Below are 17,730 nucleotides of genomic sequence, written 5' to 3'. Positions count from 1 at the left end.
AATAGAAGGCGGCAGGAAAGGGGAAGAGCAAAAATGAGATGCATTGTCTCCGTAAAAGAAGCCACAGGCAGGAGTCTATGGAGCTGAGCAGGGCTGCTGAGGACTGGACATCGAGGACATCACTTACTCAGTCTTCAGGAGTCAGACTTAATCCAGTGGCACATCATAACTTATTTAGTGATTAAGTATTAATTTATTGTGCAGCTTTAATATTTTATTTAGTGTGTGGTTTAATGCTTAATAATAATTTCTTGGCTTTGACTTAAAAACAAAACTGTAGCACTAGCACTTGGTTAAATTCAAATTTTTTTATTTTAAAATAATATAGGAATCTTTTATTCAAAATACATTTTTAATTAGTACAAACCATATGGAATTTGCCTTTGTACATAGCACAAAATATGTTGCACAATTGTTTTTGTTTGACATCCAAGAGCATGTAGGACAGAGATCAGAGGTGTGTTCAGAAATATGATGCAGTTTTATAAAGAAATGTACCACTGAACAAATGTTATTACTGGACAAAACAGAAAATGTCCTCATTTTTCACAGCAATTGAGCATTTGTCAGTCAGTGAATTGCAAATGTTGAGTGAGCATGAGCAGAGTAATTTTTGCCACATAGACAATTGGGATATATTTCAATGTTGTATTTATTTCCTGCATTTGTATGTTTTGTTTTGTTTTATGCTAAGAAGGAATCAAATTTATAATGACCAGGAAGTAGAATTACCTCTAATGAATCATTCATGCAAGTTTCTGCCAGGCCTTAAACTGAAAATTCCAGGACACGGGCTTCCTGAAGAGCCTTGCCATTGCATTGGGTGAAATAAGATTATTATGTGAACATGTAATGGAAGGTGCTCATCACTCTGCATTGCTTCATTCTCAGGAAACTAAAGTTGCTTTCGAGCCTTGGTTGTAGTTTATGGATAGTCTACTGATTTAAGGCAAAGAGATCTAAAACAAAATACCCCACCTGAAACTAAAAATAAGAGGGGTGGGGGACAAGAAATGTATTTTTCTATTGTAGAGTTAAATTTTAGATTTGCATTTTATCAGAATTTTATAATAAAAATTAACTATGGTGACAATAGTTCCTTGAAATTAGACCTGGCAAATTGATTCACAGAATTGAGGAAACATTTAATGCTTCTCATGTATGTGTTGGCTGTTGTTATAATAGAGAGCTGAAGAGTTACTAATTCCATACATTTATTCAATGCGGAGTTTATTTTTAGTGAATATAGCCAATAACATTTCTGAGACTGACATATATAAATGAGAAATATCATTGAGAAATGTACAAATCATTTATTTCACAATAAGGCTGGGGTTAGAGGTCATGTTCGATTTTGGTAAATACTGCCTGTACTATTTATCAGTTTTCAAGCTTTTCTTTTTTTTTTTTTAATTTCTTTATTGGTTAAGGTATTACAAATGTGTCCTCATTTCCCATTGAGTTTTCAAGCTTTTAGGTATACACTTAATTCTGGTTTACTAAATAAATAACAGTTCTCAATTATCTAAAATTTTCCTCTAGGAAGCAAATTTGTTTTTTAGTTCTAGGTTAATTATTCTCTCAAATTACAGTGCTAAAATATCTTGTAGAAATTTGTAAAGTTGTATATATACCTTAAGATCAGTCTTTAATTTTTTTGACTACTGATTGCTATGTTTATTGCATTTCTTTAAGAATTATCATAAAATCCCAAATGATTAAAAAACAAACAAACTAGTGATATCGTTCTAGGTTAGGATGATACCTTTAAAGTCAGCAATTTTTTTAAATTTTCCCTATATCATTAAGATAAATTTTGATACTAATGAGTTCAAACTATTCAAATAGTTTTTAAACTCATGGCTGGAGACTATTTAGAAATAAAGTCAAAACTTCATATGGCAAGAGGAGGGGAGGGGGAGGAGGTGAGCCAGGTATCTGGCTAAGAGACATGGGAATTGTAGGAGGATTTGGGAAGATCTTAATTACTGTATTGAAGTATCTATATTCAATATAATAAACACATTTTATTCATTGTATTGTTTTTTTTGGCTTAGTAGTATTAAAATAGAACTGTTTTTTATTCCTTTTCTGTACAAATCTACAATATTTTAACAATATGCTAGGTCAGATACACGTTTGTGGTCTAACCTGAAAATCTAAGTGCTATTTATGATGTTGTTTCTGTGAGGAATGAAGTCCAGTTACAAACAAGGCAGGAGAGGCTCCCGCCACCTCCGTTGCACTGGCCAGCCAATGAGCTGGCTTCTGGCTGAGCAGCGCTCCCCCTGTGGAAGCGCACTGACCACCAGGGACCAGCTCCTGCATTGAGCGTCTGCCCCTTGGTAGTCAGTGCGCATAATGGCAACTGGTCATTCCGCCATTAGGGTCAATTTGCATATTACCCTTTTATTATATAGGATTGGTAACTCTTGTTACCTATATCTGTTCATTGTAACTCAGATTTTTTCAGTGAATAGAAGTGATTCCGTAGTTTTATTTGTTGATTTTTAAAGAATATTATAGAAAGTTAAACTTAATGCCCTGCCTTCTGCGAAGAACAAAAAGTGACTTCTAAGGTATTGGCCACTAGTGAACTTCATTAATTTTTTCTTGGTGCTAAAATATGTTTTAGTAAATTAATGCCATATTGCACCATTGCCATCATATAGGTTTAGGGAATTTAAAGTAGTTTTCATTTATGCCTAAATGCCTAGGCAATAGCTTTTACATTGTGAGGCAGCATGTTTAAAATACAAGCAGCAATGCTAATTGAAATGTATTTAGCAGATGCTATTAAACTAAATGCTTAGTTTGTGGTAGGTTCTTGAAATAATAAATCTTGACTGGTACTGAGAAGTTATGATTAAATAATATGAATTTTTTAAGTTTATGCACTTTGGAGATGAAAATATATTCAGATTACCTGGAGCAACTGAGATGATAACATTCTTTAATTGCACATTTTAAATGAGGTAATTTTAATGAGTTTTTAGATACTTGTTTCCTTCTTTTCTTATCTTCCTCTGCCTCATCCTCCACTACCTCTTTCTTGCTTCATTCTTCTTCCTTTATTCTTTCATCTCTCTTCTATTCCTTGAATAATTTGACTTATAATAGGATGGGAAATTAAAATCAAATGAATTGTGAGGAGTGCCAGAGTGATTATTGGGGGGAAAAAAGCTATTAAAAAATAAAGTGAACAAAACCAGTAATGGACAATTTCTGCAAAAATTAATATTGTTAAATAATATTTTAAAAAGTAGGTTGTTCTGTATATCTATGTGTTTTAGACCAAGAATGAATAGATTAGAAAACAATTCATGCCCTAGCCAGTTTGGTTCAGCGGTTAGAGTGTTGGGCCACAGACTGAAGGGTCACGGGTTCCATTCTGGTCAAGGGCACCTACCTTGGTCAGGGTGCATGCTGGAGGCAATAAATCGATGTGTGTCTCTCACATCAATGTTTCTATCTCTTGGTCTACCCCCCTCCCTTCTACTCTCTCTAAAAATCAATGGGAAAAAAATATCCTCAGGTACAGATTAGCAAAAACAAAAAAACAACAACAAAAAAGAAATCACTTCATACCAGAGTAGAAGATACAAAGAGGAGAATTAGAATAAAAAGAAACCATAAAGTGGAATAGTATGAAATTGGTAGCATTCAGAATACAATGCAATTGGTCATTTTCTTCAACCATCATCAAAAAGTTTGCAATAGCCTGGCCAGTGTGGCTAAGTGGTCAAGCCTAGACCTATGAACCAGGAGATCAGGGTTCGATTCCCAGTCAGGGCACAAGCCCAGGTTGTGGGCTCGATCCCCAGTAGGGGGCATTCAGAAGGCAGCTGATCAATGATTCTCTCATCTTTGATGTTTCTATCTCCCTCTCACTTTCTCTCTGAAATAAATCAAAAATATATTTAAAAAAGAAGTTTACAATAGAGTAAAAGAATGATGTAATATGGAATTGTCAAACTTATTTTTGCTGTATTATGTTTTGTATCACTTTACACACATGTATATCACTCTATGAGGGAATATACCCTCAATTATATATCATGTAATGAAGAGGCTTTCAAAAATGTAAAAAATAACTTAATAGTAATTCACAGGTGCATACTGTATATCTTTACTTTGGTATATTCATACATACACACATATATGAAGCAACATTTAATGAAATATATGTGATGAGCTCAATTTTATTCAATTTTATTAATTTTTTAATAAAAATTTGGTTTTAATACATTATATTAATTTTAAAATAATGAAAAACAGTGGTTTACTAGAAGAGGATTTGGGAGTTATAAATGCAGTATAGTCACATAGTACAAAGTTAGCATTTAGTAATGCAAGTTTTATTCTAAAGGGATATATGATTTATTCTGACTGTATATAATTAACATAGTACCCCTCCTCTTTCTTTCATATTATTCCTATTGATAATGTTTCTCTTAATGAACAACCTACATGTTGTTTGAATGCAGGCTTTATTACTTCTGAAAAGTAAACCACATCTGTGGAGTTCCAGAATGTTGTTATAATAAACAATATTTTAAACATTGTGTAGATATTTAGGGAGAGGAACTAATGAGCTTTCTTAAGCCACATCATTGTTTGTGTAAATATTAATGTATATTATTACATAATATAAGAATAATTCATATTTTATGTTATGTAATATATAATAGTACATAAATTAAGCTTATTAATCTAAATGAAGGATTATACTCATGTACATATTGTAAGGAAATATAGTTACAGCATATCAAGTGCAAAATAATTTATATTTTGTTTGATATAAATTAATGGAAAGAATATTTGTTGTAAAGAATTTAGCTATGAAAATAATAATTAAAGATATTCATAACAAACATTTGGACTAACCTAACATTTCAAAAATTGTCAAATAGAATTAAAATATTTTTATGATTAAAATACAACACAATTCTCTTTCTATTGAAAAAACATGTTCCAAAGTCAAATAAAATATACACAATTAAAACTTATTCTGATGACATGTAAGGAAGGTTTGGATCATAAACGAATGTATGTGTGTGTAGGTGTGTATCTTATTTTATTTAAGTTAATTTTCATAACTAAAATCATCTAGCTATGGGTTGTAGTTATGTAGTCAGCTTTATAAACAAGCTAGATGTTAACCATGGATTCTTAGAAAATTAGAGATGGAGTCAGAGGGCCTGATAGATCAAATTTAAAAGTGTTTTAAAAGAATTATTAAAAATATTACTTTTCGCATCACCCAAAATAGAAAAGATTGCTTCATTGGTACTGCTCTGTTAACTTGATGGATTATAATATTTGAAAAGGATGTGTGCTGTCATTCCTCTTCCCCTTGTGGTAGTTTTGTGTGTGTGTGTGTGTGTGTGTGTGTGTGTGTGTGTGTGTGTTTGTTTTGTTTTTTACAATAATAAGTTCCTTCTAAATGACTTAACATAAATGTCTTACTAGTGCATGTAAAATACAGAGTATAAATTATAGAAATTGGTCATGTCTAAATTATATGTTGGATAAAAATGTCAATATAATGTTTTAAAATCTAAAATTTGCCAACAATTTTTATGTAGAGTACTGGAATCCCACCTTGAAATAACAATTTGTGTTCCCGCCAAAGTTTCAAAAGGACTGTTCTGAAACTCACATGTAGGTCAGCTTCATAGGAGGATCATTTGAAAAATACTGATGCCTTAATTTGATTTCAGAATTAGAGTATTCTGGAGTCAGTCCAAGGCATCAGTAAGTCTAATACAGACAAAGTCTAAGATAATCTGTATACATAAAGAGCCAAGAGCTATCACAACTGAACAGACGACCAAACAGGCTGAGTGGGGTGACCAGGCCGGCAGGGGAGGCAGTGAGGGGTGACCAAATGACCAAACAGCAGGCTGTGTGGGGCGACTAGGCCAGCAGGGGGGGCAGTGAGGGGTGACCAGGTTGGCAGAGGGGGGCAGTAAGGGGCAACCAGGCCGGAGGTGGCACAGTTGGCAGCAACCAGGACGGCAGAGGTGGCAGTGAGGGGTGACTAGGCTGGCAGAGGGGGGCAGTGAGGGGCAACCAGGCCAGCAGGTGGGGCAGTTTGGGGTGACCAGGCTGGCAAAGGGGTGCAGTTAAGGGCGACCAAGCTGGCAGGGGGTGCAGTTGGGGGTGACCAGGTTAGCAGTGGGGGCAGTTGGGGGTGACCAGGCCAACAGGGGGGCACAGTTGGGGGCAACCAGGCTGGCAGAGGGGGGCAGATTGGCGACCAGGCCCACAGAGGGGGGAAATTAGGGGTGACCAGGCAGGCGGGGGGGCGCAGGGGGGCAGTTGAGGTGACCAGGTTGGTAGGGGGGTGCAGTTAAGAGCAACCAGATCGTCAGAGGGGGCAGTGAAGGGCGACCAGGCTGGCAGGGGGGCAGTTGGGGGCAACCAGGCCAGCAGGGGGGACAGTTGGGGGCAACCAGGCCGGCAGGAGAGGCAGTTAGGGGTGATCAGGCTGGCCAGGGGGCCAGTAGGGGCAATCAGGCAAGCGGACAGGTAAGCAGTTAGGAGCCAGTGGTCCTGGATTGTGAGAGGGATGTCTGACTGCCAGTTTAGGCCTGATCCCTGGGGATTGGGCCTTAAGCGGCAGTCGGACATCCCCCGTGGGGCCCTGGATTGGAGAGAGTGCAGGCTGGGCTGAGGGGACCCCCCCCCCTGCACGAATTTCGTGCACTGTGCCTCTAATTATACATAATACAGGGTGTCACAAAAAAATGTATACACACTTTGAATGATGTTTATTAACATACAGTTCATTTTCAAAATTTAAAAGAATCTACAGAAATAAATAATTTATTTTGCAATGCCTGTTTTCAAACTGATGACCATTCTGATCCAGGCACTGCTGATAACGCAAAGCAATGGAATTGCAAACATCAAGAGTAATTTTGTTCAGTATTTGTCAATTCATCAACTGTTGGCGTTTTTATACCACAAACTTTATCTTTTATGTATTCCCATAAAAAAAAGGCTAGTGGCACTTTAGGATAAATTTTCTTTGTTTAAAGCTTAGTCTGGATTCACCCATTATTTCAAATCAGTTAAACCTGAAAAGGAGTGAAAATGAAATGAATTGTCAGCTGTTAAATGGAAATGAAATGTGTTTTAATAAACACTGCCTTTATAATTATTCAGTGTGTGTATACATTTTAGGGGCCACCCTGTATATTTTCTGAGTTCCTACCAGGTGTCAGGAATGGTTTTAAGTGTTTAACATGTATGTATATATTAAATTTCTAGAACAGTCTTATTTATGAAGTATGCAGTCTGATTATAGCTATTTTAAATCTGAGAAAAATGAGGCACGTGGATGTTCAGTTCCTTGCTAAGGTTCACACAATCTGCAAATAAGCAATGGAACCCAGGTGCAGAGCTAGGGCCATGCTCTTCAGTCCTACCCTCGCATACTCCTCTAAATGCCCTGCCTTCAAGGAGCATCAGAATAACTGAAGGGATAAACAGCTATAAAATAGTAAAATGTTATATTGTGTAGTGCTGTCAGCAAAGAAAATATGTTTTTAGAAAAAAAATCTATATTATATGAAAATCCCAATAAGATATCACCTCACACCTGTCAGAATGGCTCTCATCAATAAATCAACAAACAGTAAGTGTTGGGAAGGATGTGAAGAAAAGGGAACCCTAGTGCACTGCTGGTGGGATGCACATTGATAGAAACACTATGGAAAACAGTGTAGAGGTTCCTCAAACATTAAAAATAGAATTGCTTTATGACCCAGTGATTCTATTTCTGGTTATTTATCCAAAGAAACACAAAACATTAATTCCAAAAAATATATGCACTCCTCTGTTCATTGCCATGTTATCTATAATAGACAAGATATGGAAGCAACCCAAATGCCTATCAGTAGGTGAATGGATATAAAAGCTGTAGTACATTTACACAATGGAATACTACTCAGCCATGAAAAGAATGAAAACCTACCTTTTGCAACAACCTGGATGGAACTGGAGGGTTTTATTCCAAGTGAAATAAGTCAGACAGAGAAAGACAAATGCCATATGATTTCACTTATACGTGGAATCTAAATAACAAATTAAACTAACAAACAAAGTAGAAACAGACTCATAGGTACAAAGAGCAGACTGACAGCTTGACAGAGGGGAGGGGATTTGGGGGGCTGGGTGAAAAAGGTGAAGGGATTAAGAAGTGCAAATTGGTAGTGACAAAACAGTCACAGAGATGTAGGTTCAGGGTGGGGAATATGGTTGGTAGTGTCATAATCACTGTGTAGACCCATCTGGGTGTGTGAAACATCAGGTGGACCACTCCGTAAAGTGTATGATTTTCTAGCCACTATGCTATGCATCTTGAAACTAATACAGAATAATATTTAATGTAAACTGTAATTGGAAAAAATTATATATTATCTGAAACAGAGGAAGAATGATTCAGTGAGTGGTGACTTATTGGTGGAGGCCTCTAGAGAGAAAATCATGGGCCCAATCTTGAACCTGGCTGTTATTATTGATTGATAGAAAGTTATCCGTTGCAGGTTACAGACATGATGGCAACATTTCTGATAATTAGTTTAAATATATACTTATACCAGTCAAACACTGAGTTACAGGGAATGCTTTTGTGTTTTACTCTTTACTGCCTCCCAAGGATTTGCTAGCACTTGGTTCATACTTCATCTATGCTATGTTTAATTGTGCATTCAAATTGAGTACATTTACATTCTAACTTATTTTCTACATTAAAATCTCCTTCAAAGTGGGAAATGTGGCCTCATCATCTTTCCAGCCCATGCAATTTTTTTTTATACTATTATCATCATGAAAAATTATTTGTTGAATTTATAAACAAATGAAGCTTTTATCAGATATGAATAAAAGGTTGTTATAGTGCTCTTACCTCTAAGCATTTTAGTGGAACAGTGAAGGGTACTTAGATTAATGCTAGACTATGTTAAAAGACATTGCTACTGAACATGCTAGTATATGATAAGTAACTTGAACCAGAAAAAAAAATCTTCAAGGCGTTTGCAAAGAAGCAGCAACAATAAAGTGCTTGCTGTGGTAGGTGTTCATCTGACCTAAGTTTCTATCTCCTCATAGGCCAATAATGTGTGCCTACTATTTACAAAATATTACTTTATTTTATTTACATTGAAAGTTACAATTACATTGTAATTCTATGAAAACACAAATGCACCAGGGTTTACAAATTAACCCCTCATCAATTAAAATTCTAGTCAGTACTTAAACTGAGATTAGCAATGGGCTCAATGTGTGTTTAGAACCGCCAGGAAGTGCTAGCTCCTATAGTACTCACCTTTGACCTTAAAGCATTTTACCTAGAGATTCTGCCAGGAAGTGCTAGCTCCTATAGTAATTCATTAAATATCCAAACAATTGGTTAGTAATCATCCTATATAATAAAGAGGGAATATGCTAATTGACCCACACACCATCACAAAGATGGTGGTGCCCACAGCCAATAAGGAGGGAATATGCTAATTGACTGCCCCTCCCTCAAAGATGGCAGTGCCCAAGCTAATAAGGAGGGAATTTGCTAATTGACTTCTCCACCCTCAAAGATGGCGGTGCCCAGTCCCCTTAGCCCCGCAGCTTCTCAGGGCCAGCCCCAGGCACAGGAAAGCCTAGGATGGTGGCTGCCCAGCCACCCAGGGCCGCCCAAGGCTCAGGTAACCAGGGCCGGTAGAGGCTTGCACTGCCAGCAGTGGCAGCAGCAGAGGTGTGATGGGGGCGTTGCCTTCCCCTGATCGTTGGGTCGCCTCCTGCCCCTGAGGGCTCCTGGACTGTGAGAAGGGGCAGGCCGGGCTGAGGGACACCCCCTCCAGTGCATGAATTTTCATGCACTGGGCCTCTAGTCTCATAATAACAGAGAAAACTTCATTCTCAGAAAGATGTATTGTCTGACTATGTTGTAACTATTGCTTTCAAGAGCAAGGTTGTTCTTAATCAAATAGTAGAATACTGACTTTCATAGTTCCTGTTATGTTGTATTATCTTACTGAAAGTGTACTGGCTTCATTAAAAAATTTCAAATCTTAGTTTTACTTGTATTTAAGTTGTCTTTTCAGTTACTGTGCTTCAATATATTTAGAAATTCATTCTGTGATATATCTTATTATAATTGTGTATTTTACATTTTGAATAAAAATTATCCTAATTGGTATGTTAGATAGCAATGCAAATAACATAATTTAATTTTAAAAAAGATAAATTCATTTTATACTGATTTTTTCAACTATGTATTTTAGAAAGAGATTTTATGTTTTTTTAGCTACAAATCACACTTCTCTCCTACCAAAAATAATTTGACAGACCTCTATCACAAATTGATTGCTCATAATTGCTGTGGGCTCAACTGCCCTTAGTTCTTGTGCTTCTTTTTGTTAGATAAATTTTATGTTTATTGCTCATCATATTACTACTACTAACACCTTTGTTTACAGTTAGGAAATTAAAGTTTAGTGAAATCACGTTAGAATTTTTTTACATGTTCCTACATACCCCCAAAATGGAATTGATATGGTACATGATACTCAACTCTGTTCTATGGCCTAGTGTTTTGTTATTGAAATAAATTTATATGTGTTTTTATATATGCTTTTTCTGTAGTGCAAAAATGAAACACCTGTGGGGAAGAGTAAGGAAGCTAAAATTTGTGTGTTAAAAATACTAGGCTGCTAATAATACACATATTTATGATTTCAAAGGGTTGCTAAAAACGAATTCCCTACTGTGCAGCAACAAAAGCACTCAGTAAAGACTATTATTCTGTTACTGTCAGATCTGCATTTGACTGTTCTAAAGATTTGTTCATTTTCACTTTTTGTATTTATTTAATGGAAACCTAACAAATGTCAATAGACTTAACAACTTGAAATGCATGGCAAAAGGTCATTCCATGCTTGTTGACCCATCTTACCTCATTTTATTCTTTAGAAATACAAATATTATGTTTTCACTCACCATTCTTTGTTGAAATTCAATGAGAGCATTTAAGTGAAGTAACAATGAGAACTAGTATAAATTACTTTTTAAATCCAAAATAAAATTCATGAGCCTCACTAAAGTTCTACCACAAAGAATGTTTTTTTTAAATATACGATGAAGATTTCTTTCCTATAAGACATTGTGTTTTGAGTGCCAATTAAGATCAAAGTTTCTTGACTACCTGTATTGCAACATGAAGTTTGACATATCACATTATCAAACTATCCTATCACTAACCTTTTTTTCATAGACTTTATTAACAGACCAGTAAGTCTATTTTTTTGCTTTACTGCCCATATGAATTGGTTTTCTATTGCTACCATAAAAATTACTACAAAAACTTAAAAACAATACCTGTTTATTATCTCCCAGGTCTGTGGGCCAGAGATCTGGGCACTGTGGGGCTCTCCGCTGGATGCTCTGTTGACAGCCTCACTGGGTGGGATTAGTTTGTTAGCTGGGCCAGGCTCTTATCCGGAGACAGGAAAACCTGCTTCCAAGCTCGTTCATATTGTTGCCAGAATCCAGGGCCTTTGCATTTGTAGAATGTAGGCCTCTGGTTCCCTGCCTCTGTCAACCAGGACCAGTCTTTGATCCTAAAGGCTGTCCCCTTATTTTCTCATGTTTCTCTTTTGGTTATACCCTCCCCTGCTTCACGCCTCCCTGGCTTCTCCTTCAGCAGCACCTCTCTGACACTGGTTGGAGAAATTTCTCTGCTCTAAATGCTGATGTGATTAGATTGAACCCACTGGGGGGATATCCAGGATAATAACTGTATTGTAAGATCTATAACCTTTGTTACATCTGCATTGTCCATTTTGCCATATACTGTTGCACATTCACGTATTCCAGAGATTTAGACTATGGATATCTTTGGATATCCTCCTACACTATGTTTTAATATTGTCTTTTCCCCCTACTTTGTGCTAGGAAATTTTTCCATGCATGAAGGCAAACTTAACATTTGCCGGGATGGCAGGGTGGGGGAGGTGATGGAGTCTTTATAAATATATTTCATCTTAAAATTTAAGTGTGTCTTTTGTATTTGGATTTTAATTATAAATTGACTAAGATCAAAAGTCATGCATGAATGCTTGAAGTGCAAAATCTGTAAATTGTTGATTGGTTCAGGTCTTTTCATAAACCTGACATTCTTACTGATTATTTTTTAATTCAAAGACTCACACTAACAAACCTAGCCCACAAATTACCTTCTGCCTGTTATTAGGTTTCTGTATTCCTGTTGCATCAGCTTTATCAACCTTGTTTTCATACTGTTGAAATTGACCCCTTTGAGCCACGGAACCCGTCTTCTGAATTTCCTAAGGTCATCTTTCACTGTCATTTGTACAGACTCCAGATATGTCTCAATAAATTGTGAAGATTTTAAGAGCAAAAATGTTCCATCTGTTTTTTCAGTTAAAATTAATTTTTGTGTATGCATATATCAAGAAATTTAGGTGAGAAATGAATCTGTTAATCATTTGTTAAAAACCTTACTAAAAAATCATGTTTTAAAGCTCCTCTATATGAAGTATTTTTTTCTACTTTTTCAATTTAGGGAATTTATTATTGCTGGTTACTACTTATTAATTTCAAATCAATTCTGATTATATTTTCTTTTAACTGATAACTGTGGAAATTACAATTTAGATGTCATAGTACCTACTTGGTTGTTAACTATGTATAAAATTTAATTCTGTACATATTCTTTTCAAAATGAACTTCACATTGTAGTAAATTGAATATTTTGACGTAAGTGTGAGTATATTTTTATCGAAATTGTAACAATGTGAGTGGTTTAGTAGATCATATATATATTCACCATAGAAATCATCGAGTTTTAAGATTATGCAACTTCAATTTTACTTGTACACATAAATTTATCTGAAAGTAATGACCCTATTAGAATCTGACTACCTTAGCTATATAGCTTTTGGGTTGTATATCCTTAATGCCTATGATATTGAAACTCAAGGGAAAATATTATTAGTTTTCCTGTACCAAAATATTGTATTTGAAGGACATAAGACAGGGAAAGATTTTTCCTATCATGCAATTTATCTATTCTCCAGGGCCATGTGCTAGTACTTCTGTCTCTGATCCTCTGAAATGTGTGACTTGCTACAGTATCACCAAGGGATAATTTTTTAAAAAAGGAAATAGAAAATCAGGAGTATAGTCACAGATATGGCTCCTTGTACAAGAGAAGAGGGGGTTGGGGGGAGTAGCACACTGCACTGTTAGTGCCAACACAGGTTTCAAAATACTATCCGTTTGAAAAGTACTTTAGGTATTTCTCCCCCAACCCCTAATTACCATAATTTTATTGGTTTTCCAGGATGAAACAATGAATATCATTTTAGTGTGTAACTTGCAGAAATCCAGTCTGTCTATACTTAGATCTTGCTATAACATATCAGAAACTAAATGAGGTGAATTTATACACCAAGTCCCCTCCATACCTTGGAAAATTCAGTGTCTTCTGCCTCCCTCACCTTAATAATTAAGGACAGAAACTAATCAAAATGTCTTACAGTTTGACTTAGCTGGAAATCATATTTAGCTATGTGTGTTATTTGAAAGAGACCTAGAGATTGGTACCAACTAGGTCTCAAATCTATTTTCAGCTAACCTATTTCCAAATGCTCCATAGAGTAATTAAGGGTGTCGACTATTATAGTATTCTTACCTGGGCTGCTGCATTCTATTTTTTACTAATTAGAATTAAAATACAGGGTTTTCTGAATGATTTTATCTAAATTAGACAATTAGAGAGCATTTACTTAGTAGAATCTCACCTCATGCTTAGGTGAGGCTTGTTTTCCCAGGAAGCAGCCTTTAGAACATCACAGTGGGCTGAGATATGCCAAGCATGCTCTGCGTAGAGAGGCAAATCACTTTAGAAACAAGTGCTTCTTCCCTGCATCTAATCAGGTTTTAAAAGTGGCAAAAATAAGATTTCTTATTAGAAATTTGCTTCATTGGAAACATCAGACACACATTTATTCTGTAAGCACAGTGTGTTGAGTACTTCAGCTGCATCGCCCGAAAGCAAAAGTTGTTCCACTTAATCTTCCCTAGTTATGCTTTTGTTAGTAATCTGTGAGGGAATGGGAGCCATGCATCTTCCATGTCCTTCCCTCCCAACCGCCAAGCCAGAAAGAAGTGAAAAATGTTTTCTCTAGACATTGATACAAGAAAATATTAAAAAGGAGAAGAAGCAAAATAAAGCCAAGAGGATAAACATCAGAAGCTTGCTTAAACAGCTTTGGCCCCATATAATTGCTTTTCTGTCAGCGGGATTATTAACAAATTTGGACATCTGAAAATTAAATTAACAGCCTGAGAATATTTTACAGGATGAGATAGAGCATGATACATGGAACATAATGACCCCCCTGAAATTCAGCCAAGCCAGTGCAGCTCCTCATTTAGACAGAGAAGACAACTAGTTAATCATCACTGAGCAAATTAGACAGAGCAAATTAGTTTGCTGCATTCCACAGTCTTAGCTACCAGAAGAGAGTATATGCCACTAATTAGAATGAAAGAGCTCTAAGCATATTATTATCTATATAGAAAGAGAAGGCAAAATTATAGTTCGAACTGCTTCTTTCAAAGCTTGAGGCCTAGGTTACCTAAGTATAAATTACACGTGCAAGAGTATATACGTGTTTTCACGCGCATATTTGAATACCAGCAGCTTTAGCATTTTCTTGCTCTTGACCAAAAAAAAGTGTAAGAAAATTTTTGCCAAGGTTAATTGGAATTCTTCGGGAATACACACACACCCATGAAACATAAAAACATTTTTTTTAAAGTGTGATCCCTTTAGTTGAAGATTAAAGTAGCCATTTCATAACTTTTTCTTGCATGATATTGTTATTTTTTTCTTTTATAAGCATATTGCTGTTGCATGTGAAATAAATATTTGGACTTAGTTTATCACTGGAGATTAATCTGAAATCATATTTTGTAGCCTTAATTAGCATTCACTTGCTTAATTGTCATTCTCAGCCCCAGCATTTCCATTTTTCACTAACGTGAACAATGCTATCTTCTGCTGTTTGCACTTTAATTTAAATTTCTATTAAGGTTTATGAACAGTAATAAGGTCCTGTTTGAATATTCATTACCTTCTGAATTGTGGCTGTGAAAAGGTGCTTCCTTTTACCTTAATGAAACTGGCACAGCATGGAACTGATCAGTGGTGACATTTGACTGGAGGCATCCAGTGCCTTTTCTCATTGTTTATTGACACATCTTGTCCAAACAGCTCCCTCGCAAGTGAGCGGAGTCATGAAGGAGCGAGTGCTGCAGCGCAGTGTGGAGCTTTCCTGGCAGGAGCCCGAGCATCCCAATGGAGTCATCACCGAATATGAGATCAAGTATTACGAGAAAGTAAGTACCGGGAACAGGAAATGTACCACGGCGTGTGTCTCCTGTCATCCTACTGCACTGCACACTAAAGTTGGTCATTCTGCCAACTCTTTGGAGGTACTTCAGAATTCTTAGTTAGTTTAGTCAGTTTTGATCATTATCTCCTTGAAACTATGATTCATTATTATAATTTCTGTGTATTAAATTTCTGCTACACAAATGACAATATTCCTCTAGTAATATATTTGCTTATTCAGATTTTGAAATCATAATAATTAGGTGGAGCATGTTTTAGTGCCACCCAAACCACACAGCCCAATGCATTTTTGAAAAATGTTTATTTTAGGATGTCTGCTTGCACCTTTACTGATTTATTTTATTTGTGTGGTTTCAGTGATATGATGATGGCCTCAAATTATTCAGTCATTTGAAAATTAAAAATATTTTTTTGCAGTAACTTTGCAGTGTTCTCTAAATTTTAGAATCGGCTGATGATAGTCTACTTCTTTAAATTCCCTGTGAAATTTACTTTATCTATGTTATGTTAATCATGTCCAAGACCACTTCTTTATCCTCCTTTCTCCATGAAAAAATAGTACGGTGAAAACCCAAGTGCTGCCTCTTTAATCTCCATATTTGCTACATTTTAATAAATAGTGACATGTCTGAGCATTTGAGTGCATTTATTTCTGACCGGTCTGGAGAGAGGGGGAGCATGGTGCCCTTGGTCACAAATTGTTATGTAGGACCTGGTTCAAGGTTTGAATTGTTATTACTAATAGTTATAGTAATACTAGTAATAAGTGTTACTATTGTTGACTTAAGTGAGTTAGCTGAAGTGCTATTTTAACCATTTATTTATTTATTATTCATTAATATATTTTTATTGATTTCAGGGAGGAAGGGAGAGAGAGAAACATCAATGAGAATCACTGATCAGCTGCCTCCCGCACACCGCCCACTGGGGATCAAACCCACAACCCGGCACATGTCCTTGACCAGAATCGAACCTGGGACCCTTCAGTCCACAGGCCAATGCTCTATCCACCGAGCCATACCAGCCAGGGCTATTTTAACCATTTAGACAACATTTAAAATAGGAACTTAAAGCTTTTGAAAAACTTGGGGGCTGATCTACTTGAATGAATACTTAATGTGCACTAGTGCATTGGCAATAATGTTTTTCCTTTTGAAGAAAAAACAGTTTAAGATTTGTTTCAATGTTCAAATTAAGTTTACAATATTTCAACTTATTATTTCCTTTATGAATTCCTGACTCCGCTGCCAAAGTTATATTTTAAATACCTCACTTTGTACCAGGGAAACATTTTTTGTCCCATCAAAAATGTGTTTCTGAGGGAATCCTTGTTTTTAATGTTGGTTTTTATGTCTGTTTTCAATGAGCTCTAACAGTTATAATCCCTTCTGAAATTACATCAGATTTCAAAAGCAATAAAATACATTTTTTAAATGTAAGTTACATGGTAAATGAGAGTGAAGATTCTCACAGTGAAACAAGATATTTTGCAAATCCTTACTTAAATAGTTCCTTTTCTATTTTGCGTAACAGAAAGAAAATGTATGTACATTCGCTGAACTTACAAATTAGGCAATAATTAAAAGGGAGTAACTGTATTGCTCTATAATGTATGTAAACACATGATATATACATATACACATGTGTATATATATCATTATGCCATCTAATATTAGTTATGCCTTGTTTTGTTTTAGATAAATGCATATTTATAATATCAACTATCATTTTTATGAATGATTATAATGAAGACCATCACAAATCAGTTTCACTGTAAATCACAAATACAGTTTGGATATACAGCTATTTACACTTTTGTAAATACCAATGTAAAGAAAAATCAAACAACCACACTGACATTTTCAGATTTCAATGAGAGTTTTATTGACAGTCACAGTTGAGCACAGGAATTTATTATAGAACAAATAATAAACTCTCTAAAATTGTATATTTGGTTGAGCAGTTTTTATTACTTTTTTCATAAATAAACCATTTAGAGGCATATCAATTAAGTTTTAAATTTGTATTCATTTGCATATTGTTTTGATGGAGTTTTCATATTCTTGAATTTTAAAATTTATTTTATTCTTAAGCTTATCTATAATAATAAAAGCATAATATGCTAATTAGACCAGACGGCTGAATGACCTTCCAGATGAAGCCAGGGCTGCGAGGGCCAAGCCCCTTGCATGAATTTCGTGCATCGGTTCTCTAGTCATATATAATATGAAAGTCACATTTTTTTTAACTCTGTAAGCCTCAGTTTATATATCTGAAAAATG

At 35.6% G+C, this 17,730-nt stretch overlaps 1 protein-coding gene across 5 annotated transcripts in view; it reads left to right on the top strand.

The window, feature by feature from the left end:
- EPHA7 (EPH receptor A7) overlaps nt 1–17,730 on the top strand; it is a 171,975-nt gene that overhangs the window by 123,787 nt on the left and 30,458 nt on the right. For all 5 annotated transcript variants that reach the window (XM_006091813.3, XM_006091811.3, XM_006091814.3 and 2 more), the window contains exon 6: nt 15,308–15,432. In XM_006091813.3, the coding sequence (XP_006091875.1) occupies nt 15,308–15,432 (125 nt within the window). The remainder of the gene's footprint in view (nt 1–15,307; nt 15,433–17,730) is intronic.

The sequence above is a fragment of the Myotis lucifugus genome, unplaced genomic scaffold, assembly GCF_000147115.1.
Source record: "Myotis lucifugus unplaced genomic scaffold, Myoluc2.0 scaffold_96, whole genome shotgun sequence".
NCBI classification, from domain to species: Eukaryota; Metazoa; Chordata; class Mammalia; order Chiroptera; family Vespertilionidae; genus Myotis; species Myotis lucifugus.
This window is presented reverse-complemented; position numbering and strand designations above follow the sequence as displayed.